The 26,734-nt window shown below is 39.4% G+C and overlaps 1 protein-coding gene across 12 annotated transcripts in view; it reads left to right on the forward strand.

Annotated features, from left to right (window-relative positions):
- VPS13D (vacuolar protein sorting 13 homolog D) overlaps positions 1-26,734 on the forward strand; it is a 236,731-nt gene that overhangs the window by 44,559 nt on the left and 165,438 nt on the right. For 9 of the 12 annotated variants that reach the window (XM_074334033.2, XM_074334026.2, XM_074334029.2 and 6 more), the window contains 10 exons: positions 1,593-1,683; positions 3,269-3,395; positions 4,920-5,100; positions 11,676-11,858; positions 14,817-14,864; positions 16,693-16,912; positions 20,032-20,242; positions 22,278-22,449; positions 22,636-22,748; positions 24,504-24,716. In XM_074334033.2, the coding sequence (XP_074190134.2) occupies positions 1,593-1,683; positions 3,269-3,395; positions 4,920-5,100; positions 11,676-11,858; positions 14,817-14,864; positions 16,693-16,912; positions 20,032-20,242; positions 22,278-22,449; positions 22,636-22,748; positions 24,504-24,716 (1,559 nt within the window). The remainder of the gene's footprint in view (positions 1-1,592; positions 1,684-3,268; positions 3,396-4,919; positions 5,101-11,675; positions 11,859-14,816; positions 14,865-16,692; positions 16,913-20,031; positions 20,243-22,277; positions 22,450-22,635; positions 22,749-24,503; positions 24,717-26,734) is intronic. The other 3 variants (XM_019756286.3, XM_019756289.3, XM_019756290.3) reach the window with 1 other exon arrangement.

Raw genomic sequence — 26,734 nt, forward strand, 5'->3', positions numbered from 1 at the left:
CTTTTTTCCCTGCCTTCTTCTACAAGTGTTTTTCCTTCTTTCTTTCCTCATCTCATTTTCTTTCTTTCCCCCATCTTTTTTTTCCCCTAATCATTTATTCATCCAACATTTCTGGGCACCTACTTTGTGGTCGGCACTGAAGATGAAGGGGTTAGTATGGCACGGTCTCTGCCATTCGGGAGCAGTGAGTGTGAACTGAGGTTTGAACTTCCGCTTGCTCCTTCATTGTCCCCAGTGATGGCACTCAGACGTGCCTGCCTCAACGCATCCTAGACATACACGTCCTTTGAATATTTCAGATAACAACATTACAATACAGGATTTATTTATCACAGAGAATGTTATTCCTAAGACAGAAGATTTTGACTTTCTTTTGTTTTTAGTTGTTTTTGGAAAGAAAATCTTTTTTTTTTTTTTTTTTTTTTTTTTAATTGGGGAACAGTGTGTTTTTCCAGGACCCATCAGCTCCGAGTCAAGTCATTGTTTTCTTTTCTTTTTTTTTTTTTAAAGATTCTATTGGGGAAGGGGAATAGGACTTTATTGGGGAACAGTGTATACTTCCAGGACTTTTTTCCAAGTCAAGCTGTTGTCCTTCAATCTTAGTTGTGGAGGGTGCCGTTCAGCTTCAAGTTGTTGTTTTTTCAGTCTTATTTGTGGAGGGCGCAGCTCAGCTCCAGGTCCAGTTGCCATTGCTTGTTGCAGGGGGCACAGCCCACCATCCCTTGCGGGAGTTGAGGAATCGAACCGGCAACCTTGTGGTTGAGAGGACACACTCCCACCAACTGAGCCATCCGGGAGCTCAGCGGCAGCTCAGCTCAAGGTGCCATGTTCAATCTTAGTTGCAGGGGGCACAGCCCACCATCCCTTGCGGGACTCCGAACTGGCAACCTTGTGGTTGAGAGCCCACTGGCCCATGTGGGAATTGAACCAGCAGCCTTTGGAGTTAGGAGCATGGAGCTCTAACCGCCTGAGCCACCGGGCCGGCCCCAAGTCATTGTTTTCAATCTAGTTGTGGAGGGCCCATGTGGGAATCGAACTGGTGACCTTGGGGTTATGAGCACTGCGCTCTAACTAACCAACTCAGCCATCTGGCCGCCCTGGAAAGAAAATCTTTGACTGTGGTTCCTAGATGAAGACCCAATAGTCAACAGGGGCTTTAATTAAGTATTTGTCCAAAGACATTAAGAAGGATTCTAAATTACATGTATCATTTTGTTTTGACAGATTTCTTAGTGTGAGACTTAATGAACCTCTATGAGGGATGACAGAAGAGTGCAATATTAAAGATAAATGCAAAAATGAGAAAAATTGTTTCATAATGTAAAACATTTCACTAACAGCCTAGACAAGGCAACCATAGACGAAGACACCATAGGACCTGGGTTTTAGATTGCGCAGTTGAGTTATTTTTTCATCAGCTCTTTCCTTAGGTTTGACTGGCTAAAGAAAGCTGAAATGAGATTGGCATCAACAAAAGCTTCAGATCTCCTGAGCCTCTCTGTTTCTTCCTTGATTTTTGTCCTGCTGTTTGCCTGAAAGATGCCCTGTTTTCCCCAGTAATATTTGCCTTGCTCTGTCTTCTGTGTTCTTAGGTTCACTCGCTCTCTCTCGTGCTGAATAAGACCACCAGTGAGCTTGCGAAAGCAAATGTGTCCAAATTGGTGGCACACCTAGAAATGATTGGTAAGTGGGGAAAAATCAAACTTGCAAAATCTGGTAAGAATTTCAACATTTTGTTCACAAATCGATTTGTCCTCACATGCTAAGTAAGGTGTGGAGGTAGTGGCTTGATTGTGGTTATTGGTCTGGCCGTGATTTATGGTGGCGTTTCCCAGATACTGGCCTATGGATCAGAATCGTTTGGACAGGTTGTTAAAAACGCATGTGTCTGGCGCACCCCACCCCATCCCAGGAATCTGATTCAATACGTTGGCATGGGGCCCTGGCACCTGTGTTTTTAACTATCTGGGTGACTATCTGATTTTGTTTTTCCAAATTGGGACATTTTTGAGAGTGGAAGGGGGCATTATTAATAATTACACCTGGGAAATGATCATATGCTAACTAACACCTGGTGTGTAACAAGGCTGTCTCTGGGAGACCAGGGCATGTGTTCACTGTTGATGTAAAGAGGGGGAGCCACTAGTAGGGGCCTTGGTTTTAAGCAGGAGGATATGGTATCACACCTGGCATTCTTTCTAATGGGACTCGGTTGAAATTCTTAGGAGAACACAAGTGATCCACTGTATCAAGTTCTAAACAGTAGGGGTTTATAAAGTGCATAAAATGCCATTCCTTCCTGAAGGAGCAGGTAATGAAATATGGAAGGTTACAAAGCTCACTGTGGACTGTAGTTAGAAATAAGAATGTCCTTTGGGGACAGAATGAACTGAAAGTGAGGTTTTTATACCTGCTATAAATTACTTTATAAATGCTTCCAGAAGAGAGAGATCTTTCACATTGGAGAAGCTTCGGTATTTTTGCCAGAGGACATTAAGAATCCAAAATAAGTATGTGTCTTTGATTCGCTGGTAGATGACCTAGTATGCCCAGTATAAACCCCTTAGTCGTTGTTTTATAATGTTAATTATGATAAAATTTGTTTTACAGAAGCAGCAGTTCAGCACATCCCTTTTTTAATATCCACCCCACGTTAAGAATAACTCATGATAGCTTCGCATCTCAGGTGTACGTGGTTTCACAGTCCTTTGTTCTACCACCATCCAGGGGCTTCACGTCTGGTACACATCGCAGTAGTTTCAAATCTGTGTCTCCAGTGTCTGCCTAGCTCATTAATTTTGTTTTTTAATTAAACCACACCAAAACCCACTTAAGGTGGCTTGAACACCTGCAATATCTCTGATACTTCCTCTTTTATTCTTTTATCCACAGTACAATTAATAGACCTTAGATATTTCACTAGTTCTAATTAGTGGTCTTATCACAGAGGGATCACGTTTCTATCTGTATTTGTAAATGTGTTATGCCTTAAATTGTGTATTTTAATTTCTTTCCTCTTGTAAATGTTCAAGTATGATGTTGCTGCGTTATTTCAGTCCCCTTTGGACTTCTGCACTGAGACTGCTCGAGAAATTGCATAAAATACTTTTTCTGGGGACACTGGAGTATGAAAATGTGCTTTTGTCATGTACTTTGATGAATAGTGAAAAGCCTAAGGCATGTGTGTATCAGTTTTCGTTCCAGATATATTTATGATGCATGACAAAACAAAAAGATACATGATGCTTTCTACTTTTGACATCTCTAGAGGGAGACCTGGCCTTACAGGGAAGTCTCGGGAGCCTGTCGCTAAGTGACCTGACAGCCCACGGAGAGTTCTACAGAGAACGGTTCACTACAAGTGGGGAAGAAGCACTCATCTTCCAGACTTTTAAGTAAAAACATCGCTCTTTTCTCACTCGACATTTTGTCATAATTGCTTGCTGTTTCAAATTCTTGTTACCTAAACAATGAAGAAAAGTTTAAAAAATGTTTACCTTCTTACATAAATTTGATATGATCTAGTTGTGAGGAATCCTGATTTATAGTAAAATGGATGTGTGTTGAAGTGGGCTACTCAGGTTTCGTAAACAGATGGGGTATGATTGAAATAATGCTGATTATTAAAAAGCCTGGGCCCTCATTCCAGTTTCACACTAACTTGTTATGTGACCTCAGGCAACTCACTTCATCTCCACGCATCAGTTTTTCTATCTAAATATCGAAGGGACTATGTTAGATCAGCTTCCATCAAGCTCTAAACATTCTGCAATGATCTCAGCCTGAGAAAGTTGTTGAAGATATGGGTGTTAAATTACATTATGCATTTTTTTTCTGTATAAACATAATCTGGATTGAGTCTTGTTAGTTTTAGAATTCAGAAGGCATCTTTAGGTCTAAGTAGGTATAAAAGAATGGTTTTCTCAGAAGGCAGAAAGTTTAAAATGGAAGTTTCTCAACCTTTGGGGGAGCTGTTAGAAAATGTAGATATCTAGCTCTGCCCCCAAATATTATGATCTAGGGTAGTTCTCAGTCCTTTTTCTTTTTAAATGTATTTATTTTTTAACTTGCCAAAGTGATTCTGATGTTCAAACAATTGAGAAAAACTTTCTAAAGATGTCTGAGAACTTTTTTTCTTTCATTTTCAGGGAGAGGATATCATACTCTACTGAGAGTTTAGATTGATTTGTTTATATTATTACCTACGCCAGTGTCATGGTTCTGTAATACACGAGATAATTAATATAAAACTCTTAACTCTCTGCCTGGCACAAAATAGGTGCTTAGCAAAAGTGACTGTGTCCTGTATGATAATCTATTATTAGGACACCATGCTCCATTAAATCAAAAACCATCTGGAAAAGTTTTCTATTTTATCTTGGAAGATAGATGCTAAGTCTCTTTGGCTAACATTTCACTGAAGTTAAAAGAAGATTTCTTTCTGCCTCTGGAAGACAGTTTCCCCCAGAAATGCTGGTTCTGTTGCCTTTCTTTACCCAATGTTTCATGGCCTTGTTTTTATTATCTTTCAAGTTCATATTGTCACAGTCTTTGCTAGGACAGAATGAGCAGGAATAATCCCTTTTCCTTAAAGTCAGGGAATTAGAGGCCCAGGTGAAAGGTCTGAACCGCAAGTGGTTTCTGAGTGAGTTCTGGAATCAAATGACTTTAGTGCCTGGAGCTGCCTACCTACCGGTTTATAGCCCCGGCTATCACCAGACTTGTGTTTAACATCCTGAACACATTGCTGTAGCTTCGAAAGGCAGTAATTATTGGAGTTCGCTTTGTGAAACTTGAGGTGGATTTCCATTGAATAGCTAAAGCTGTTTTCTAGGGAAAACCCTAAATCGATGCAAGTTTTCTTTAAATACCAACTTGCACCTTGCTGCTGTCAGTCACGTTGTTGCCTTGGTGCGTAGATATGGACGGCCTGACCCTCTGCTCCGGAGAGAACACGACATCCGAGTGAGCCTGCAGATGGCCTCCGTGCAGTATGTGCACACGCAGCGCTTCCAGGCCGAGGTGGTGGCCTTCATCCAGCATTTCACTCAATTGCAAGACGTCTTAGGACGGCAGCGAGCTGCAATTGAGGGGCAGACGGTAGGTTCTCTCACTTCCCCAAGTTGCTTTTTCAGTTTGATCTGTGGAACTTTTAAGCCTCTAGAGATAAATCTGGAAAATTTCACTGAAAGAAGTAAAGGTAATTCGGTAATTTTATGCTTAGTAATGTCCTCCATGTAGTTGGTTATCTATAGAAATCGTACTGTTATTGGAGAACTTAAGTCGTTATATCGCGTTCTCATCACCTTTAAAGTTTAGCTTTACCTTTCTCTAAAAAAAGGTAAAAGAAATTTATGGATCCCACTTAAGGCTTTTGGCCCTTCTAGAACTTAGTGAGGATTCTTCTCTTGGAAAGTGGTCCCGAAGAACATACATAAAGAGGGTTTCTGCAAATAGATTAGAAGTTCCTAAACTTCTTAGTTCATTGCTCCCTTAATGTCTTAGAGGTTTCTCCATGGCACATCCTAGGCCAAATGAAACACCTAATGGCCTTTCCATTTGAAAAGTAATGAAGACTAAACAATTTAATAAGTATATATGTCCTAACAATTTAGTAGCTGTTTGGAAAATAATAACACATAAGTGAAAGAGTAATATTTTTATTTCATTTATAAATAACCACAATTATTTACTAGTTATATGTATGTACTCGTGGGCTTTGTACAACTTCTCAAACTTGGAACCAGATAGGACATCACAGCCCTCGTTTCCTGTTCCATGTTTATTTTCTCATGGTTCTTGCTTTTTGTCATAGCAACTGCTTACGACCTAGCTTTGCAAAGATAAGGCATCACTGAAAGGAATGTCACATGATTTGACATGGAATGTGAACTCCCTCAAGCTAGTAGTTTGTGCAGTGTCTGACAGATGATGTGTTTCCCTAAAAAATTAAAATGTCCTGGCAGTGTGCATACCTGTGAGTGTGTGGCAGTGTCCTGTGGTACCGTGGCCCACAGTCTGGGAACCACCGAAAAGGATGGTAATAAAGTTGTTTGTAAAACTTGTTTTTATTTATTTTTAAACTATTAGTTAAATGATTATAATTTACGAAATAAATGCTGTCTTTATAGTGGCAACATTTAAAATTTTTATGTTTTAATTTAAATTAAAAATTTTTGAATGTGTTGTATATTGATTTGGTACAGAATCAAAGTAAAAAAGGACTTTTGGAGAAAAGTCTTCTTCTCAGTTATTTTTCCTCACCACCTAGTTTCTCTCCCTGGAAGCAACCAATGTTACTGGTTTCCTGTATGTCTTCCAGATAATATATTTTTAAAAAATTTAAAAGTAGCATCATCATTATAGGGAATCTAGAAAAAAGAATCAGTCTTCCAATCTCATGGCACCATAGGTATGTTTTAATATATTTTCATTTTCTCCCTATACATGTTTCTATGGTTAATAATCAGGGAGTATATAACTTTTTTTTCTCTCCTTAAAACTTTCAAAAAAATACGAGGTTTTGACAGATATAAAAATATCTAGAGCATGTATACAAGTTATAAAGTATAATAAAATGAACATCCATGAACCCACCACCAAAATAAAAATTAAAACATTATTAAGACTGCTGCATGTATCCCTCCCTACCCCAGTCCCCTGCCAACTCCTTAGGTAACCACTGTCCTGATTTTGGGTCTACCTATCGCTTTAAAAAAAAGTTCCCATGTGGTATCTTGTCTTGCTTGTTTCAATCTTTACAAAATGTTGTTAAACTGTGTTTACTATTCTGTGACTTGCTTTTTTTTGTCACTTAGTGTGTTGAGACTCATTCGGGTTGTTACATGTGATTGCATTTCATATACTTTCACTGTTGTATTTCATTGGTGTAACACACATGATTTATCCATTCTCCTGTTGAATACTTGGGTTGTTTACAGCGTCTTGCTGTTGTGTGATATGTCTACTGATGCATGTGTGTAAGAGTTTTTCTGAGATACTTAGGAGTGGAATTACTGAGCCATAGGCTAATTGCATGTTTCTTTTTACAAGATAATTGTTTTTCAAAATGGCTGCCTCCATTACACACTCCCATCAGCAGTGCATAACAATTCCCTGTAATTCATATCCTTGCCAACACTTGCATTGTCGTCACCCTTTTTATTTTGGGCCAATTACTGAGTATAAAATGGTGTTATATTTATGGTCTACATATGCTTTAAAAAAAACAAAACTTTTAAATTGAAGAAAAGCATATAGTACATAGAATAAAATACATAAAATGTGTTTATGCATGTACTTTGGGAATCCATCTTCTCATAACCTTTTTTCATAATCTTTTTTCTATCTTTCTTTGCATTTTTCATAGCTGTCCTATTTAATGACTGTATAGTCCAGCAAGTCAGTTTACTTAACCATATTCTCATTTTTTAACGTTTGAATTGCTTCCAGTTTTTCATTCCTATGAGTAATACTTCCGTGAATATCTTTGTGCACATAGTTTATTTCTTGAATAATTTTAATAGGAATGAATCCTACTCATGGTATTGAATACTGTAAGTGGTATTGTTTTATAGGATTTAGTTCTATAAAGCCATGTACATTTTTGTGACTCTTTTTTTTTTTTCTAAAGATTTTTTTTTTATTGGGAAGGGGGAACAGGACTTTATTGGGGAACAGTGTGTACTTCCAGGCCTTTTTTCCAAGTCAAGTTGTTGTCCTTTCAGTCTTAGTTGTGGAGGGTGCCGTTCAGCTTCAAGTTGTTGTCCTTTTAGTCTTAGTTGTGGAGGGCACAGCTCAGCTCCAGGTCCAGTTGCCGTTGTTAGTTGCAGGGGGCACAGCCCACCGTCCCTTGCGGGAGTCAAACCAACTGAGCCATCCGGGAGCTCAGCGGCAGCTCAGCTCAAGGTGCCGTGTTCAATTTTAGTTGCAGGGGGCGCTACCCACCATCCCTTGTGGGAGTTGAGGAATTGAACTGACAACCTTGTGGTTGAGAGCCCACTGGCCCATGTGGGAATCGAACCGTCAGCCTTTGGAGTTAGGAGCATGGAGCTCTAACTGCCTGAGCCACCGGGCCGGTCCCCAGTTTTGTGACTCTTAATACAACTTTACTAAATGTTGTCTGTTAGAATTATGTACATTTAGAACAATTATTTTTACGTGTGGTTTAAACAATAGTAAGTGTTAGTGTGGGGAACCATTTAGGTTGGGAAATGAGACACTACATTACTGAGTAACTGGGTTTAACTTCCTGGGGGAAGCAGAAATTAAACAGATAAGTCTTTTAAGCTTTGCTTTATCAAATTATATCAAACAAGCAGGTTAAAGGAATGTTTCTCTATTTTGAATAGTGCTAAGTGTGTGTACTTTGAAGAAAAACTGATTTTCTCAAGGATCTTTAATCCTAGCTGTTTGAGTCGTAGCTGTTTGATTTACAGAGAGAGCAAAAGACTTAAGTTAGTTTGCTGATAAGATTAAGAGGCTATTTTGTTTGATATTTAAATTCCTTTCTCCTAATATTGTACTGGTAGCAAGTGGTATTATCTACCTTTGACTTTAGCTGTATTTTTATTCCTGTATTTTCTAGTGTCTGTAAATAATGATCCAGTGGGACTTTAAATTTCTTTTTAATCTTGATGTTTAAAATTAGATCATGTACCTAATTCGACTGTGCCAAATATAAATTGTTTGCTTTGTTTTTTACCCCAGAAGTATGACATACTTTTCCTGTGTCTTCTACCTTATGTGATGTCTCTTATATTAAACTTCTTTATTCACTGAGGAACAAGAGTACAGATTTTTGACATGCAGTTTAGAAATCTTGGAACAAGAACCTGCAGTCTGGGTGTTGTCATTATAAGCTATGTGACCAGCAATGAGTTTTTTTTCTTGCTGTTCTTCTGTTGACTTAGTTGTAGAAGGAAAATGGAGATAGCAAAAATAAGTATGTTGTACATTGGTTAATAATTATTTATTTGTATTAATGATGCTTTGTAGTTTTCAAAGTGCTTTCACATATATTTTCTCATTTGATCTTATGACAACTTTGTTTGTTCATTTCTTCAATTATTTAGTGAATGTTTATTATGGAATGATGTGTGGTACTGTACCAGGTGCTAGGAACATAATGGAAAACAAGAAAGACAAGGTCGTTACCCTCATGGAACTTATATTTTAGTGGGAAGATACAAATATGAATAAAGATAAATAATTATGATTAGGCAGTGGCTCATCTAATTTTTTTTACTTAACACTGTTTTTTAAAAAGCAGAAGTTTTTCATTTTGATGAAGTCAGGTTTTCCTCTTTTATGGTTTTTGTGTTTTATTAAAGAAATCTTTGCAAAAATTTTCTTCTATGTCCTCTTTTGGAAGTTTTACAATTTTAGATCTCTTCTGTTTTGAGTTGATTTTTGTGTATTTTGTGAAGTAAGGGCTGAGATTTTTTCCCCCCCATATACATATCCAGACTATTCTTTTCCTGTTGAACTATCTTGGCACTTCCATTGAGAATCAATTGACCATATATGTATGTGTGTATTTCTTTTCTGTTCTTTGCATTGATTTATATTGTATGCCAATACCATCTTGTCTTGTGTACTGTTGCTTTGTGGTGTGTCTTGAGACATCTTTTTTCTTTTGAAGTTATTTTGGCTATTGTAGGTCCTCTGTTTTTCCTTATAAAGTTTAGAATCAGCTTGTCTACCCTACAAGAAAGTCAGTTAGGATTTTGATTGAAATTGCATTGAATCTTTATATGAGGAGAATTGTCACCCACACTAGTCTTGAAAGGGCACGGGATTAAACAATGCTATGGGAATCCTCTAGGAAAGCTGGATTCCTAGAGGAACGCAGCCATTGCTGAACTCTAGTGAGGCATGGGATGGCACGTGGAGGTGAGGAGAATAAATACCTTTACATGACCCTTGAGTGTGGTATATCCTTCCATTTGATTAGGTCTTCAATTTCTCAGCAGTATTTTGTGGTTAGATGGTCTTACACATATTTTGTTAAATTTATCTGTGTTTCCAATTTTGGATGCTATTATAAATTATACGTATTAAAAAAACACTGCAATGACCAATTATTGAAAGTGTAAGAAATATAGTTGACTTGTACGAGGTATGATCAAAAAATACGGTGAATGCTGCTGCCGAGTGCCATCCAACGGAAAGGTGGGGATCGCCAATATGGTAAGCGGCTTGTTGAACCTTAGTAACAGTATGTGACAGATTTCAACTTTTGCAGTCAGTCGGGTGTGAGCTACGGTTGAGAGAAGGTTTGTTTTAAAGTGTGCCGGAAATCATCCTCCATCATGACAATGCTCCGTGTCATACATCACTTTTGGTATATGGCAATTTCTGTCAAATGAAAACATTATGGTGTGTCCTCATCCACCTTATTCACCAGACCTGGTGCTGTGCGACTTCTGGCTCTTCCCCAAAGTCCAAATGATTCAGGACATTGAGGCAGCCATGACAGTGCAACTAAAGATACTCACGAAAGAGAACTTCCAGAACTGCTTCAGAAAGTGGCAAGAACGATGGGATAAGTGTGTTCGAAGTGAGGGGTAGTATTTTGAGGGGGATTAATGGCAATGTATCTTTTACTGTAATAAGTTTTTAAAAATTAAACATTAACCATATTTTTTTATCATACCTCGTATATTGCCCTTGTGTTGTGCAATCTTGATAAACTTCCTTATTCTACTTCCTTTAGATTCTTTAGGGGTTTCTACATAGATGATTACATTGTCTGAGAATAAGAGTTTTATTTTTTCCTTTCCAACCAGAGTGCCTTTTTGAACTTTTTGACTAGGACTTCCATTACAGTGTTGAAAAGGAGTGGTGAGAGTGGATATCTTTGCCTTGTTCCTTATCTTAGGGGGAAAACATTCTTTCACCATCCACTATGATCTTAGTTATAGATAGTTTGTGTTTGTGTGTGTCCACTTTATCTAAATTGTCAGTTTGTTGGCATGAAATTGTTCATAGGTTCCCTTATCTTTTTAATGTTTGTAGGTTCTGTAGCAACGTCCCCCATTCCTTGATAGTGGCATTTTTTGTTTCCTTCCTTTTTCCTTGATAAGTATAGGTAGAGGTTTATCATTTTTATCTGTCTTTTCCAAAAAACAACTTAATGAGGCCTATATTATAGTTAGCACTTGAAAAGAGGTTGTTGGGTAGTTGTTCTGTGTTTAATTGATTTTTCTTTATCTGTTTTCTAAATAAGTGGTTTCTTTATTATTTTTTCCCCCTCTACTTAGGTTCATTTTGCTTTTCCTTTTTATAGCTTCTTAAGATAGAAGCCTTGATCATTGATTTTAAATTTTTATAAGCATTTAATGCTAAACAATTTTCTCTACTGTTTTAAGTGCATCCTGTGAATTTTAATATGCTTTTTTTTTTTAAGTCACCAAGGTAAAAATAGTTTTCTGTTTCCCTTGTGATTTCTTCTTCTTTGACCCATGGGTTATTTAGAAGTGAGTAACCTAATTTCCAAATATTTGGGGTTTTCCGTTACCTTCTTGTTACTGATTTCTAATTTAACTCCATACTCTATGTGATTTTAGTTGTTTTAGATTTATAAATTCATGAAACTTGGGAACCTGAGGTTATTTGATTGTAAAATTAGGGAATTAATTGAACCTCTAAGTCAATTTTCTTTCCTCTTTTAGGTGAGAGATCAAGCCCAGCGCTGCTCACGGATTCTCCTGGATATTGAAGCCGGTGCTCCTGTTCTCCTCATCCCAGAAAGTTCCAGATCAAATAATCTGATTGTAGCAAATTTGGGGAAGTTGAAAGTCAAGAACAAGTTTCTCTTTGCTGGTTTTCCTGGGACCTTTTCCTTACAAGATAAGGTGAGCTGTTAATACCCACTGTCTTGTCAGTTCAACTAAGTGTTTGAACACCAATTGAAAAATTCGTATGTTGCCATAAGATGCTTTCTAACTGCTGTTACTTTTGTCATATATATGGCTTGAAGAATTTTTTTTGACATTTTATTGACATTTCAATTAACCTTTTAATAGAGATAGTGTAAATTATAATGCTTACTAACTATATGAAGTATTTTAGCAAACAAACCAACAGAACCAATCTTCCATCTTTTTAGTATATGTGCTGCCGAAGCGAGCACTAATCTTCCATCTTTATAATGCTTTCCTCATGGACTTACCTTATAATAGTCAACTTTTTACGCTCTGTGACTTTTTTCAGCAGACATCATGAACATCAAGGTTTATCAGAAGCTGTTTAAATGTGTCTTAATAAAATCTTATACAGTATGTGGCTCTACAGTTTAAAACTACTTTAGCACTTGTTTATTTCTTACAACAATGTTTGGAGGTAATTGGGATGAGACTTGCTGTTGTTTTCATTTGGAAAAATTGGGACTTAATTGAAAATAAATGATAAAAGTGGGAAAACCTAGTAAATCACAGACTTAGTGCTAAGAGGACCTTGGGTGTGGTCTAATGAGCCACCTCCCATCCATATTTGCATTTGAGGAGACCGAGTAACATTGCTGTTAAGTTGGTGCAAAAGTAATTGCGGTTTAAAAGGTTAAAAATAATTGCAAAAACCACAATTACTTTTATACCAACCTAATAGAACCACAGACAGTCTTGTCGTTCTCTCTGTGTGTTTTAATGAAACCTTGCTAGTTTCCACAGCAGCTTTTCAGTCTGTCTGCTTATTAGTAAACTCACTTTAGCTTGTCATAAAAAGGACTTCTGAAATTCCCCGCTAGTTATGCTCATTTTTAGTCTAACAGCTAATAAAATAGGGAAGGAGAGAGCCTTTGAAGAGGGCCCTGCCCGAGACTCGATTGTAAGATCTTATGACTGACAGCAATTGAAGCATAAGTAGCTGAGGTTTATTGACTGCTTCTTATACATCAGCCTGTGCTGAGCTCTTTCCATAGTTGTTCATTTTGTTCTCATTAGCAACGTTAAGAGGTAGCTTGTGTATTTAACATCATTTTTCTAGATAAGTTGAGACTTAGAAAGGTGAAGTCATTTCTTTTGGATTAGACAACTAGTAAGTAAGGAGTGCAGTGTGGACTTTAGAATTTTATGTCTGTCTTCCGTACTCTATGCTCTTAACTGTGATACGATACAGTTTTACTTTCCAGTATTAGGATTAGGTTTATGTGGGGAAAATAAACTGGCCAAGTCTGTTCCTGCTGTGTGTCTTACTGGCCCTTTCCTGAGCTATAGCTGTTTTGAATTTTCTAAAGGGTGGGGCAGTGAGTTCATTAAAATAACTTACAGGAGCGAATTCCAAAGATTATTACAGAAAAGATAGAAATTTGAGTAGTTATTGTTTACTTCCCTAGGTATAGAAAGAAAAGATGAAGGAGAATGAGTAGGATGGAGTCCCTCCCAGGAATTTGCCGAGGACTTCAGCTCTTTGCAGAAAGTGACAGGAAGGCTATATTTGTTTGCAATGCCTGAACTCAACTAATTTTATGATTTTCAAACCATATTGTTCTTCCTTTGTTTCCATATTTTTCTTCATTTGTTTTACTTCTCATTCATCCATTTACTCACTAACCTAAACATCCTCAACTGAAAATGTTTGATTCAGTGAGTGGAAATGTGTAGGTTAAGGAGAGGAGTCACAACAAAGCAGTGAGAAAGAACCACAGGAACCATGGCCGTGTGTCGTCACCTTGGGCTCAGGACTCGGCGGAAGGGTACTTGGACGAAGGGCTAGAGGTCACATTGTCCACATAGCACCTTACAGCCACTCAGATAAACCAGATTTAGTGACGAGAGCAGAGGGTGAAGCAAAGCAGCAGTGCAGGAGGAAGGGCATCACCGGGTTCACACATGCTTGGCAGACACGTCTTAAGGTAGAGCTGATGCCTGAGAGCTGGCGTGTTTACCCTGCGGTGAGAAGCCCTCCTTCCTGTTGGAATAGTAGGCCTCACTGCCGGAGGCTGCTTTGATCGGGAGAAACAGGCTCCCTTTTGAGACAGTAAAAGTGAAATCCACCATCATCGGTCTTTTCACAGTAGGATGAGTAGAGAATGAGTAACCTTGGTCTTCATGAAGAAACTTTGTTGTCACAGTTGAGGGAGAAGCTTATGCTGTTCACGGACTTAACAACATAACAGAAAGATCCGTTCATAAAAAAGAAAGATTGGGAACTATTTCTAAACTTTCTTACTTACTTTTCCTTAGTATGAGGTATTTACAATTAACACGACTAGATATTAATCAATGTGTCAGAACTGGTGTTTGTCCACGAGTGTTGTTCCCATTTTCACCTCAGGGTACATCTTCCTTCCAACTCCGCTGCTATTACTTCCCAAGGTTGAGTTGAATTCCTCCTAGGGAACCATCTTTGGAACCTACAGTAAGTTTTTTGGAACATTCTTGTATGTGGTAAGTCTTAGTTTTGAGGCCTCAATTTTTTAGGAAGAGATCAGTTCACCAAAACGGATGATCAAGTTCAATAATATCATTTTTGTTCCTCTCCCTTCCTAAAAACGTAAAGGACTGATTTTCTATAACAGATGTATCTATACAAGGGTGCGCGAAAAATGTATACATATTTTAAGGAAGGAAAAAACTGTTCAAATTGTAATAATACATACTGATGACGAAAGACGAATACATGTCATGTGCTTACATTTTTTGGCACCCCTGGTGTTTGGGCTCATGAGCTGACTCTGAAGTTAACGTAAAGAAGAACTACAAAATATCTCAAGAAATTTTTGCAAAATGGTTTTTATTTTGTGAAATAAACCAAATAAATGCACATAGTTTGTAGCATTTTAATGAAAAACTTTCCCTGTATTTGTTTTTGAGGATTTGATTTTAAGTGGCAGTGCATACAAGGATCGGTTTTGCTTCAAGGTATAATATGCTTTTTTGCCTCCTGGTTATTCTGAAAAACCTTATGGGATTCAGCAGTCAATTCACACTCATGTACTTAAAAAAACAAAATTTAAAAAAACTAACTCTTTAAAATGTCTCATTACTTGGGAAAGTCTCTCTCGCTCTCTTTTTGTGTGTGTGTGAAGCACTTTCCTTCTGTGTAGAGAGACGTCCTGTTTTAAGGACCATCAAAAGCAACTTATTGATTGATTGATTGATTGATTTAAGGTCTAGGTAGTGCTTTCTTGGTGATTTAATTTCCTTAAATCCTGGAAAAACTTTATCTTGTTACATACCAGTGGTTGTTCTGTAGAATTCCATAAGGGTTGCTTGGAGTGTGTTGCTTGTTAAACTATTTGTAATCAGATAAACTAATCTGTGAAGCTCGCCTCTCCACCTGCACAGTCAAGCTCAGTGGATCTAGGCCTTGTAAAGGGAATAACGACTTTTTTCCTCCAAAATCGCTTTTCATTTACATGTGCCTTTCAATACTCGTGCATGTGTGAGGTTTGTCTAGAATGCATTCCAGTGGTTAAAGAACAGGAAATGATTCTGAAATCAAAGCTTGCAGAGGGGTTATTTGCCTTTGAGTTTCATGACTCCTGTGTGTTTAGAATTGTTTTACATAAATCCATGTCTTAATGAGTGTAGGCTTGAGTTGTTTTACATATGCTTTCCTTTCATTTTTCTCAATCATAGCTTGTACTTAAATCATAATTTCTAAGTCAGTCTTTCAAAAGCTTTGAGTTAATCTCCTCAAGCCATTGATTTATTTAAACCAACTGCAGAGAAGATGTAGAGCTGAGTCAAATGAAAGAGCAACAAATACTCTAGAGTTTAAATAAACTAAGCAAGAGGAAAGGTTCTTAATGTTGAAATACTTAAATAATAGCATTTACCTTGTAATTTGCCTTGTAAGAAAAAATTTCGGAAAGTAAGAACTGGTTTCTTTCACTGCGACGTGTAATTACCACCCAAGATAACTAAAGGAGAGCACTGTTATCTCTTTTTCCAATGATGAGAGGGATAAACATGTAGGCTAGATGAGAACACACTGGTGATGCAGAAGCCACACAGATGGATAGCTCTGAGGCCTGGGTGAAGAAACCATGGGAAGTTCTAAAGCCAGTTATTAGGTCATTCTAGTGAAAAAGATTTACCCCTGTTAGCAATTAAGGTACTAAGTATGTAAAAGAAGTGTGTAGTATTTTCAGTAGAATTATAGAATTTATTTTACTTTGGATTAGCCCTTAATTTTTATGTCCTTGAACAAAACATAATAGGAATGGCTAACTGCCTATGTTTTCCATTTTGTTTTCTTTTGCAGTTACTGAGAGATGAGTAATGTAAACCCATGAGGGGAGATTTCTAGAAAGTGCAAACACATTACCATGGCTCACTTCCATTGGAACTATATTGCTGTTAGATACATTTTCTTAGGACAATAAGGCCCTCCCCTCTAGCAATGCAACAATGTATCATATGGCTGAGAGATTGGCCCTTGTTGGTTTTATCTAGTTAAACCAGTGGCAATTAGCTTCTTGACATTTGCTCTTAAGACAAAAGATAATGTCTTCCTGCAAAATTGCCAGTTTTCAACAAATACTGAATTATAGTAACACCTCTGCAAATAATTAGATGTGGCCTAAATGTCATGGTCCCCTTTACCCTTCTGTGTATGGGATATGGGAGGCTTGGGAAGTGCCAAGTGTCACAGAGTCTTTCAGGAGCCCAAGGGCTGGGATGGGACTTCCGGGATAGTAAAGATACTGTTCTCGATTTCTAGTTTTATTTTGTTTCTTCCCAGGAATCTGTGCCTTCAGCTTCCCCAGTGGGGACTCCCAAACACAGTCTGGGGAAAATGACAAGCACGGAGGACCCGAAGGGAACCCATTCAGAGGGGTTGTTTGTGATGCCTCCTGTCGGAATGAGTCTGGGCAGCCTGAAGAGTGAGTTTGTGCCCAGACCCTCAGCCAAACAGCGAGGACAAGCCACACCCTCTGTCGGCCAGGTTTCCAGTAGTCCAGGTAAAAGAGGAGAAAAGCGCTGCCTAATGAAGGTGGGAAATTCAGGAGACAGTTGCAGGCAACTCAGGGGGGAGGCATCCTGTCCAAGCAGGTGCTGACGGTGATAGCGTGTCTTCAGTGGTAATGTGTTTTTTTGTTTGTTTGTTTGTTTGTTTGTTTGTTTTTTAATTTTTATTGGGGAATATTGGGAAACAGTGTGTTTTTCCAGGACCCATCAACTCCAAGTCAAGATGTTGTTTTTACTCTAGTTGTAGAGGGCGCAGTTCACTGGTCCATGTGGGAATCGAACTGGCAACCGGGTGTTACAAGCACTGCGCTCTAACCAACTGAGCCAACCGGCCCGCCTGATAATGTGATTTTGATACTGCTTTAGTAGGCTTAAGAAATTTAGGATGTAGATTTAGCATTGGGTGACTTCTAAAGTGGCTTTAATTAGCAAGACACAGTGTAAATAAAGAGATTTAGGTGCGACAGCATGGAAAGTGTAGAGGGTGTTATGCTTAGTGAAATAAGTCAGAGAAAGACAGATGCCATCTGATCTCACTTCTTTGTGGAATCTAACAAAATACACAAAACAGAAACAGACCCATAGATGCAGAGAACAGACCCATAGATACAGGTTACTAGATGAGAGGTGGGTTGGGTGGCTGGGTGAGAAAGGGGAAGGTATAAAAGTACAGATTGGTAGTTACAACACAGCCATGGGGATGTACAGTACAGTGTGGGGCATATAGTCAATAATGTTGTGAAAACTACAGTGTCAGGTGGGTACTAGAGTTATTGGGGATTACTTCATCAGTTATATCAATGTCTAACCAATACGCTGTACACCTGAAACGAATATAAAATAATATTGAATGTCAACTATAATTTTAAAAAATAGAAAAAAAGAGATTTAGGTTGTCTCTTAGGACTTTTTTGTTATAGGACAAGAGAGTTGCCAACAGATGGTGATATTATAACTGGAATGATTCCTGCATCCTTAGACTCATCCTTGCAATCCACTGTCCAGACACTATCCTAGCAAGCCACTATTTAATTCTAAAACAATTGAAAGAAAGAATGCTTTAAAAAAATACCAGTGTGAGTTAACAGAGGTGCTCTGACATTTTTGAAAAGCCCTGAACCATCTAGTTACTGGTGTCCTTCCCTAGCATTAAGAATTAGTCATTCCAAATGAGAGCCTAATCTGGGCCTTACCGTTTTCAAATGGGTTCTGTTTGGGTGATGAATTGGGTAAGTGAGGTGTTGCCCCAAGAAGCTAGAGGGGAAGCAGAATATATGATTAGCCACAAAAATCCGTCCATGTGATTGGACTTGGGGAGCTGAAGGACACGAGCTGAAGGAGGCTGCTGACACGCTCGTCAGGTAAATGAGGAGTAGTTCTCTTCCCGCTGTTCCTTGCAGTCCCACGAGGTGACAGGAAGGTTTTTATTGGTTATGTTGATGAGTGAATGAGATCATACAATCATCACCATAACAGTGGTTATTGAACACTTACTATATGCCAGACATTGTGGCACATTCTCTACATAAATTATTGCATTTCATCCTCATAACTCCCCTGTTAGAGTTCTTTTTTAATCCCTATTTTACAGATGACGAGACAAAGGCTAAGAGACGTTAAGTAACTTAACCTGCCCATAGTTATATAGGTAGTAAATGGTATAGTGACACTGAGCTGAATTCTTAACCCATGTGATGGTGCCTGTCAATTTATACGGGGCATGGAGTGGGACGCACACATGGTGCCACTCGTGTGTGTTGTCTTCTGTTGTTGTTATGGTGACAGCAATGGTTAGGAGGAAGGCCAGCCTTACATGGAGGTGGATGCCTCTAAGAAGTGATTTGCAATGTTTAATAGAAAGATCTCTTTCCTAACAATATTTCTCCTCCTGATTTGCTGTTTGTTTATGGAATTCCTCTGTTTGTGGCTAAGACTGGATTACAGCAGTGGTTTTCATACTGCTTCTGTGTTTTCCTGGAATTCTGTGACAACCCGAAGGAATCTCCTCAACCCCCTTCTTTCAGATCAGCTGCACTTTCATCTGTTTCACAGAGTTATCAACATAGTCAAAACAACCAAGAACTAATTTATTTAGTGCCTGCGTAATGCCAGGTGTTAAAGTATTTTGTTCTCCTGTATGTTAGCACACTGTTAGACATGGTTCTCATATTACATGAGAAAGACATTCAATAAGCATCTAAATATTGACAGATTAAGAGAAGTGTTATACGAAAGACAGAACGGTATGGGACGAAAAGGACAGAGAGGACCCAGTTGAGACTGAGAAGAGGGTGACGCCATAGGTAAGGCTGTTCAGACAGCAAAGACCATGGCATTTTTTTGGGAAACAGGCTAGTGAGCCTGAGGCTTCGTGAGCAAGGTGGAGAATGGCTTAAGATCAGGTTGGAAAAGTAGGCAGTGGGCTTACGCAGGATCTTCTGGGGATTTACAGAAAGATCCTTGGATTAAATGTAGCCATTAAAGTGTATAAAGGAAGAGAATGTTATGGTCTCATTTTTTTTCTGTGTTTTTCTTTTTTTTTTTTTTTAAGGGATTACTCTGGCATTTTGTAGGCAGAATGGTTTTGTGAGGGCCAGAAGGATATTTGTCAGTATACTGGAGAGGAGTTTATGGTATTCTAGGGAAGAATGAAAGTGGGTTGGATTAGGTCCGGGGTGATAGAAATTGTTGTTTGAAAAAGAGTTTTGCTGCTGGAAGATTTTGTAACCTTTGGGTAACGGTATCTCTACACGAGAGGCCTGTTGGATATGCTGGGGAGGGATGCGTGTTAAGTCAGTTTAGTCATAACCCCATTAACCTCAGTTAATGTCTCAGCACAGCAACGGGAAGGACACTGAGGGATGCTGAGGGAATGGGGCATAGTGTTTACTTGGCGTGGAGGAGAGCAGGCAGGAGGTGTCCAGCACATGGGGCTTTGGGCAGGGAGGTCTCTGCCAGAATGGGGACTTCCAGACACCCAGTTGTCGGCGGCAGACAGTTCTAGACATTTTCCCGTGACAGAATGAACTTCCTTTGGCTTTGTGCTTTTGTTCAGGGCCAGCCCTTTCCGGGCCTCGTTTTCTTCATTCTCTCTTTCCTTGGGTCCATGTAGACGAGCACGTGTGCCTGCTGGATTGCATTGTTGTGGATCTACAAGACATGGACATCTTTGCTGCAGAGAGACGTCCACGAGAATATTCTAAGGCCGCAGACGACAACAGTGGAGCGCTGATCTTCCCGTCATATTTGGTGCGACAGACGGGGGGGAGCCTCCTGACTGAGCCTTGTCGCCTGAAATTGCAGGTGGAGAGGAATTTGGACAAGTGAGTGTTTTCTATCTGAATAGCTGTCGTAAGGAGAATCTTAATTTGGAAATGAGTGCTATTAGGTAAGTCTAAAAGAGAGCAGGCATGCCCTTCTTTCTTCATCTGTAAAACAAATGTTCATCGAATCCCTCCCATGTGGTAGACACGAGGGCTACTGTGACGAAAGAAAAAACTTCTGCCCCCATAGAGCTTCCAGTTTGCTGCGGGCTATAGGAAGGCATGCAGATGATTCTACTTTAGTGCTGGCGTCAGTGTTAGAAACGGGGTCACAGCAGGTGCCTTGGGAACAAGAGGAAGGAACATAAGTTTAGCATTTTGGACGAGGACACATTTGAATTATTTGTTCCAAGTACAATAGATTCTGGATCTGGTATTGTTGTTTACCCTGGAGCTCCACTTTAATCGGAATAACAGTTTTGCCCATTTCATCCCATGAAGCAATCTCAGAGTGCTCCACAAAGACGAATGAGTTTGGCTCTAATTTACCTTTTAATTGCCTCAAAACACAAGATGCTTCTTTCTGTAGTTTTGAACATTGCTTCAGTTGTTATTCCATATCTGGCTGGGAAAGATCTTGAGATTAAACATTCCCAGACGTTACCTGAGACCGCCAGAAGCTGATTCTCAGGGCTGAGCCTCAAGTGTGTATTAACAGGTCCCCCGGTGGTATTTATGCTCGTCTGGTCCTGTGCCTCGCTGGGAAACTGCTGGTACAGTGTGTGATGTCTTTCAATTCAGGGCATTAATGTTAGAGAAAGCAGCAACATTTGCATCTTAACGCCAGGGAAAGAAGAGGTGTGGCTGTAAAGTCATGAAAGAGGTTTTCATTTGTAGCATTTTGTAAAGCAGTCTCCTTGTTTGTATGGAGCATGATTTAATCCCTCCTTGGCCTTTGCACTCCTTGGGCTTGGGCGAGTCCTCGAAGGTCACTTTTTCATTCCTGTCTGGATTAATGATGCAGTTTAGCTGCTCTCACTGGGATTTTTGCATTTCATTCTTGTTACTGAAGGGCTGGCTCCCTGGCTGGCGTTCAGTTATGGTTGGCATGGGCTGTATTTGGTTTTACTGGCTTAGCAGACTTAAGAGGAGCTTCATTATTTAGAAATGGAACACTTTGTTTTCTTTTCAAGTAATGCCTCCCCCCCCAAAATGTGCTTTGCTACTCTGCTTATCTAAACTTTACCCACTTCCATCAGTGTTTACGGGCAGGTAATAATACTCTGTTAGGCCAGATAGAAGGTGACAACTGAACACAAGGTATCCTCTTAGCGTCTCACACCACACAAGCAGGAACCCAGGCGGGGACTTGGTAACCCTCCCCAGCTTGTCTTTGCTGGTGGCATCACTGGTCTCTTTTCACTGTATTGCATCTAGGTGTTTCTGTACAAAGGAATTGTTTATATATTCCTCTTTCACTTCACGTTCTAACCCTCTATTTTATAAACTCAGAGTGTAGTGTCTGCAGGACCCCTCATGGGTCCTTCACCCCTGGGAGGGTCGAGAAAAAGGTCTTCCGTGGGGGGGTGAGGTGTATTATTTCCTCAGCCAGGAAATAATCAACTTTACTCCTGCTCATCTCAGCTGAGACAAGCGACTAATTCAGATTTTGTCCTGATGTCCCATCTGGGCTCAGTATGAAATTCTGATGTCTTCCTTTAGTTAGCACCAAAACTGAAGAATTAAATAAAGAGCTTGTCTTCGTTTCCTTATTGCTTTTCCAGCTGTAATGTTTAAATTATTCATGAGTCTCCTGAGATTTCTCCTTATTAGTAGATCACTTGGTTAACTCAGATTTGGGGATTTTTGTCAATGTATGTTTTGGGAGAAAAGGGGCTTTCTGCAGTTGAAGAATGACGCTCAGTCGTACTAACTTGCTTCGTGCGGAGCCATGTGAAAGTTTTGTCATTGGAAGTTAAAAACTAACTGGTTGAAAATGTAGGTGGGTGCACTTTAGCTCTTATATTTGGGTGTGAGATATGTCAGTTGTAAGTTAGTGATTTATTTGTGAAAGGGACCTTTTTTTTTCTCATAGAGAAATAAGTCATACCGTTCCAGACATATCTATCCATGGCAATCTCTCCTCAGTCCACTGCTCCCTGGATCTGTACAAATACAAGCTGATCCGTGGTCTATTAGAGAACAACCTTGGAGAGCCCGTAGAGGAATTCATGCGGCCTTACGATTTACAAGACCCAAGAATTCATGTGAGTGAGACCGTACGTTCTTCTGTGAGTCTCCCAGTCTCAGCTGATGGGTCATCCTGTGCATACATTCCTCAGACTTATCCGGGGAAAGAAGACGGAAGAACAAATTTGCTGTCTTGACATGTCTAACCCCACTTTTACTTTGGCATCGTCTGCTATGAATTGATGAGCATTTTCCTTTTCCAGACTGTTCTGAGTGGAGAAGTGTACACGTGCATGTGTTTCCTCGTGGATATGGTAAATGTAAGTCTAGAGCTGAAAGATCCGAAAGGAAAAGAAGGTGCTGGTTCCCTCGCCAGGTACGGCTTTAATACTATTATTTTCTAGTAACAGTAATATTACAGTAACAGTAACATAAATAATGCCCGTATTTTGCTTCAGCGTAGAGCAGGGGTTGCAGAGGGATGGTTCTCAGCTGATTGTGGTGTGCACAGTGCTTCTCAAAAGTTTAAATTTGTCGCTGTGTCCGTCCAGATAGTTTAGGCTGTGCTGTAGTAATAGGCAGTCCAAAACACCAGTGACTTAGAAGAGTGAAGATGTTTGTCTCCTCGTGCCCCGTGGGTCTCGGACTCTCTCTGCTCACTGCAGTCACTCCGGCTGACAACGCAGACAGACGTGCCAGTGAGAACAAAGGTGCTGTAGAGGGAGTGGTCTCGAATGGCAGTTAAAGGCTCTGGCAAACCCCGTGGGGCTAGAACATGGTCCCCCCCACACACAAAGGAGTCAGGATGTAGTCTTACTGTGTGTAAGGATGTAGTCTTACTGTGTGTCTGCACAGTGGGAGACCCCAAAGTCCGCAATGAGCAGCACTGATGACCACCTCACTGGCCAACATTTAAAATTTGGGGGTTTTCACATAAAGAGTTGGGATTTCAGTTTCTTTGGAAAAAATTGGAAGCTTTGGCAATACTGGACCCATGTTTTTACTTAGAAACATATAGAAGCTGAGTGGCAACTTGGGCAACCTTTCAAAAGAACATGTGCTTACCTTGCAGTGACTTATTTATATCATTTGCTTGGTCGATGTAGACCAGGAGTTTGTGATAATCAGTATAGAACCTTCAAGAATGCATTGTGTTTTTACACTGGGCGGCCTTTTCATTTGGATCTCTTGACAGCCAAGTAAGGTTATGCAGATATTAATCCTGTTTTTCTGATAGAATTTTTACCAGCGTAAGACGATATGGCTGGAAGAGTGGTTCAATATTTTAAAATAGGACTTCAAGGCTAGTAATTTCCCCATGGAAGTACTCTATCTTCTGTTTTGTCTTTCCCTTGCAAATCTATCCAGCTCTGTATCTAACTCAGCTGATGAGAACATGTTATAGTGAAGCTGGGACTCCAGATTTGTTATCTTGTTAGCTAGCAGTGTGTTGTTGTTTTTTTTGTTGTTTTTTATGCCTTAGTTTTTTCCAATGTAGAGTAATTCTGTATGGATTGTCGTGGTGTGCTGAGGAATTAAGAGTTGCTTATTGCAGCTTTCTTTATTATTTAAAAAAAGAAAATACAGTCCCAAATGCATTTCCTGTGGGAATGAGTTGCATTATTTCTCTGTAATGAAGAGTATTATTTGATCTGGTAGATTATTTCTCTGTAATGAAGAGTATTATTTGATCTGGTGGTTCCCATTCAGCTATAGTGGTCTTACTTAAAAAATCAGCAGACTCTGGAGAGAGAAGCCTCAGGTAGGCCAGACGTTGACAGATGAAGGACTGAAGGGCCCCTCAGCAATCCCGTGGGGATTATTGCAAGTGTGCAGCCTTCTTAGACTTCAGGCAAGAAATGAGCATGCGAATGAACCAGGGATATGGTAAACCTGTGGTATGATTCCTCCTCATGAAGTTCCTGTGGACAAGACCATCTCTTTGGAAATGCAAAATAAGATACAGGGCGCAATGACATGAAATCCACTGTTCAAATCAGTGAAAGATCTCATAATGAAAATTATTCTCCTTTGTAGAACTTAGGCATATTTCTTCTTTTGTTCTTTTTATCTTGAATGCACATAATTTTGTAGAATAGAAGAGTTTAATGTCTTGTCTGCTTGCTTTTAGATTTGACTTCAAGAAATGTAAACTGCTCTGTGAGACCTTTTCCAACCAAACCAAGTCCATCAACTTGGTTTCCCATTCCATGATGGCTTTTGACACCCGCTACGCTGGGCAGAAGACCAGTCCTGGCATGACAAACGTATTCAGTTGTATCTTTCAGCCCTCCAAGAACAGCAGCACGACCCAAGGATCCATTCAGATTGAACTGCACTTCAGGTAGCAGATCCAGACCCTAACTCTGCCTTTCTTTATTGACGTATTTCCCTTTGTGGCCAGTGGTCCAAGGCCTTGTCGACTCTAGAGCATCAAAGGACCAAGAAACCACTGAAAAGATAAATAGATAATGGCGTATCAGTGCGGTATGCTGGATATTAACTTAGTGTTCCTGTAACCTTGCAGTTCTATCTATTGGCCAAAAGATGTCTCTGTTGTTTAAAAAAAAAAAAAGGTTTAGCTTTAAGCCAGATTCTTGAAATCAACCTGCCTGTAAGTCTGTAGACTTTTTTAGTATGTAAAGCAACTTGGGGAAGGAAGAAACTGTGCTCGTTTGAGAAAAAAGAAGACTTTTGTCTATAGAAATAACAGAAGGGAAAGTGGTTTTGACTTGCATTACTAATTTATCTGTGGAAGTCTTGCAGACTCACTTCTCTATGTAAAAAGAGCGTTAACCTCTTTGAACTGGATTGTTTTTCTCCTGGGTATTATGGGAGGTAGTAATGTCTGTGGAAGGTGCATGTACTATTTTAGAATCATACAGATCCGGGCACAAAACCTCGATCTACCACTTTCTAGCCGTGTGTTCTAGGACAAGTTGTTTAACCTCTTTGAGCCGCATTTTCTTCTTCTATAAAATAGAAAAGAGTCACTGTACCTACCTTATAAGGTATGGGTAGTAATTAAATGAGAATTCTGGCGTACTGCCTGCCTGCGTTACTCTAGATGTAGCTTGTGTTACTTTATGGTACACTACTGTGAGACTTTATGCCTAAGTGAGCATTGACCTGAAAACTGAAAAATGAGGCCTGATCTAAAGAAATCCTCCAATGCAAATCCAGAAGGAGGCCTTTGGAACCGACGTCCATTTCATCTATTAGTGCGTAGTGTCATCAGCTGTGTTGTGAATATAGCCCAGTCAGTGAAAGGCTGGGTAAAATTTGGTTAGGCAAAAAATGAAAAATCATCAAGATAATTCCCATATTTACATGTTTAAATATGCCTGACATTTCAGTGTGCTGTTCAGTGAATTTCTCAGGGTGGAGATATTTTTTAGGAAGAGGTCTTGGTCTCTCCGTGTGCCTTTGGGAAGTTTAGCAAAGTAAACATTTAAACTTTAAAAAAAAATTTATTTTCAGGTGTACAAAACAATGTAATAGTCATTTACACCCCTCACAAAGTGATACCCTGCCCCAATCTACTACCCCTCTGACATTGTATATAGCTGTTATAATTCCATTGACCATATTCCCTATGCAGTATTCCACATCCCGTGAGTCTGTATATAGAGGGTGCCAAAAAAAAATGTATACACATTTTAAGAAAGGAAAAAACTGTATTAAAATTGTAATACTCAATATATACTGATAACAAAAGATGAATACAAGTCGTGTGTATATATATTTTTTGGCACCCCCGGTATATATATTTAATTATAGTTGACATTCAATAGTATTCAACTTCAGCATCAGTGTAAGCACTTTTAAAAAGCTCAGTAATAGGAGTGTTAATTGCCTCTTAGGGCCCTACTGTGAGCCAGGCACTTTACCTACCTTTAATTTAATTCTCACAACAAGTCTGCAAAGTGGGTGACTTCCTCCCCATTTTACAGATGCAGAAATAGAAGCTTAGAGGGGGCTAAGTACCTCTTCGCAGGTCACACAGCTAGTAAGTGTAGTAGTCAGAACTCACACCTGGGCCTCTGATTGCAAAGCCCAGGTCCTTTCTAACCGTCTTCAGGCCCGCCATGTTTCTAGCAGTCGGGCTCATTGCAGCCAGGCTGGCTGGGCTTCGCAGCTCCTTTGTTTGAAGATGATGTTTATTTGAACTGGAGGCTTGCATATATTTGGTCCGTCTGCAGAAACAATTTCTTTTTGGATTTGCTTTATTATTATTGATCTGGCTTCCTAAACTATTAGCTAGTTGTTCCACCTATCTTGTTTTTAAATCATAAGCAGCCTTGAAATGCTATTCTGTTTATATACTAAGGTATATAATTTCTTGGAGTCAAATAATAAAGT

Source organism: Rhinolophus sinicus, chromosome 14, assembly GCF_057876585.1.
Source record: "Rhinolophus sinicus isolate RSI-liver-muscle chromosome 14, RSI-T2T, whole genome shotgun sequence".
NCBI classification, from domain to species: Eukaryota; Metazoa; Chordata; class Mammalia; order Chiroptera; family Rhinolophidae; genus Rhinolophus; species Rhinolophus sinicus.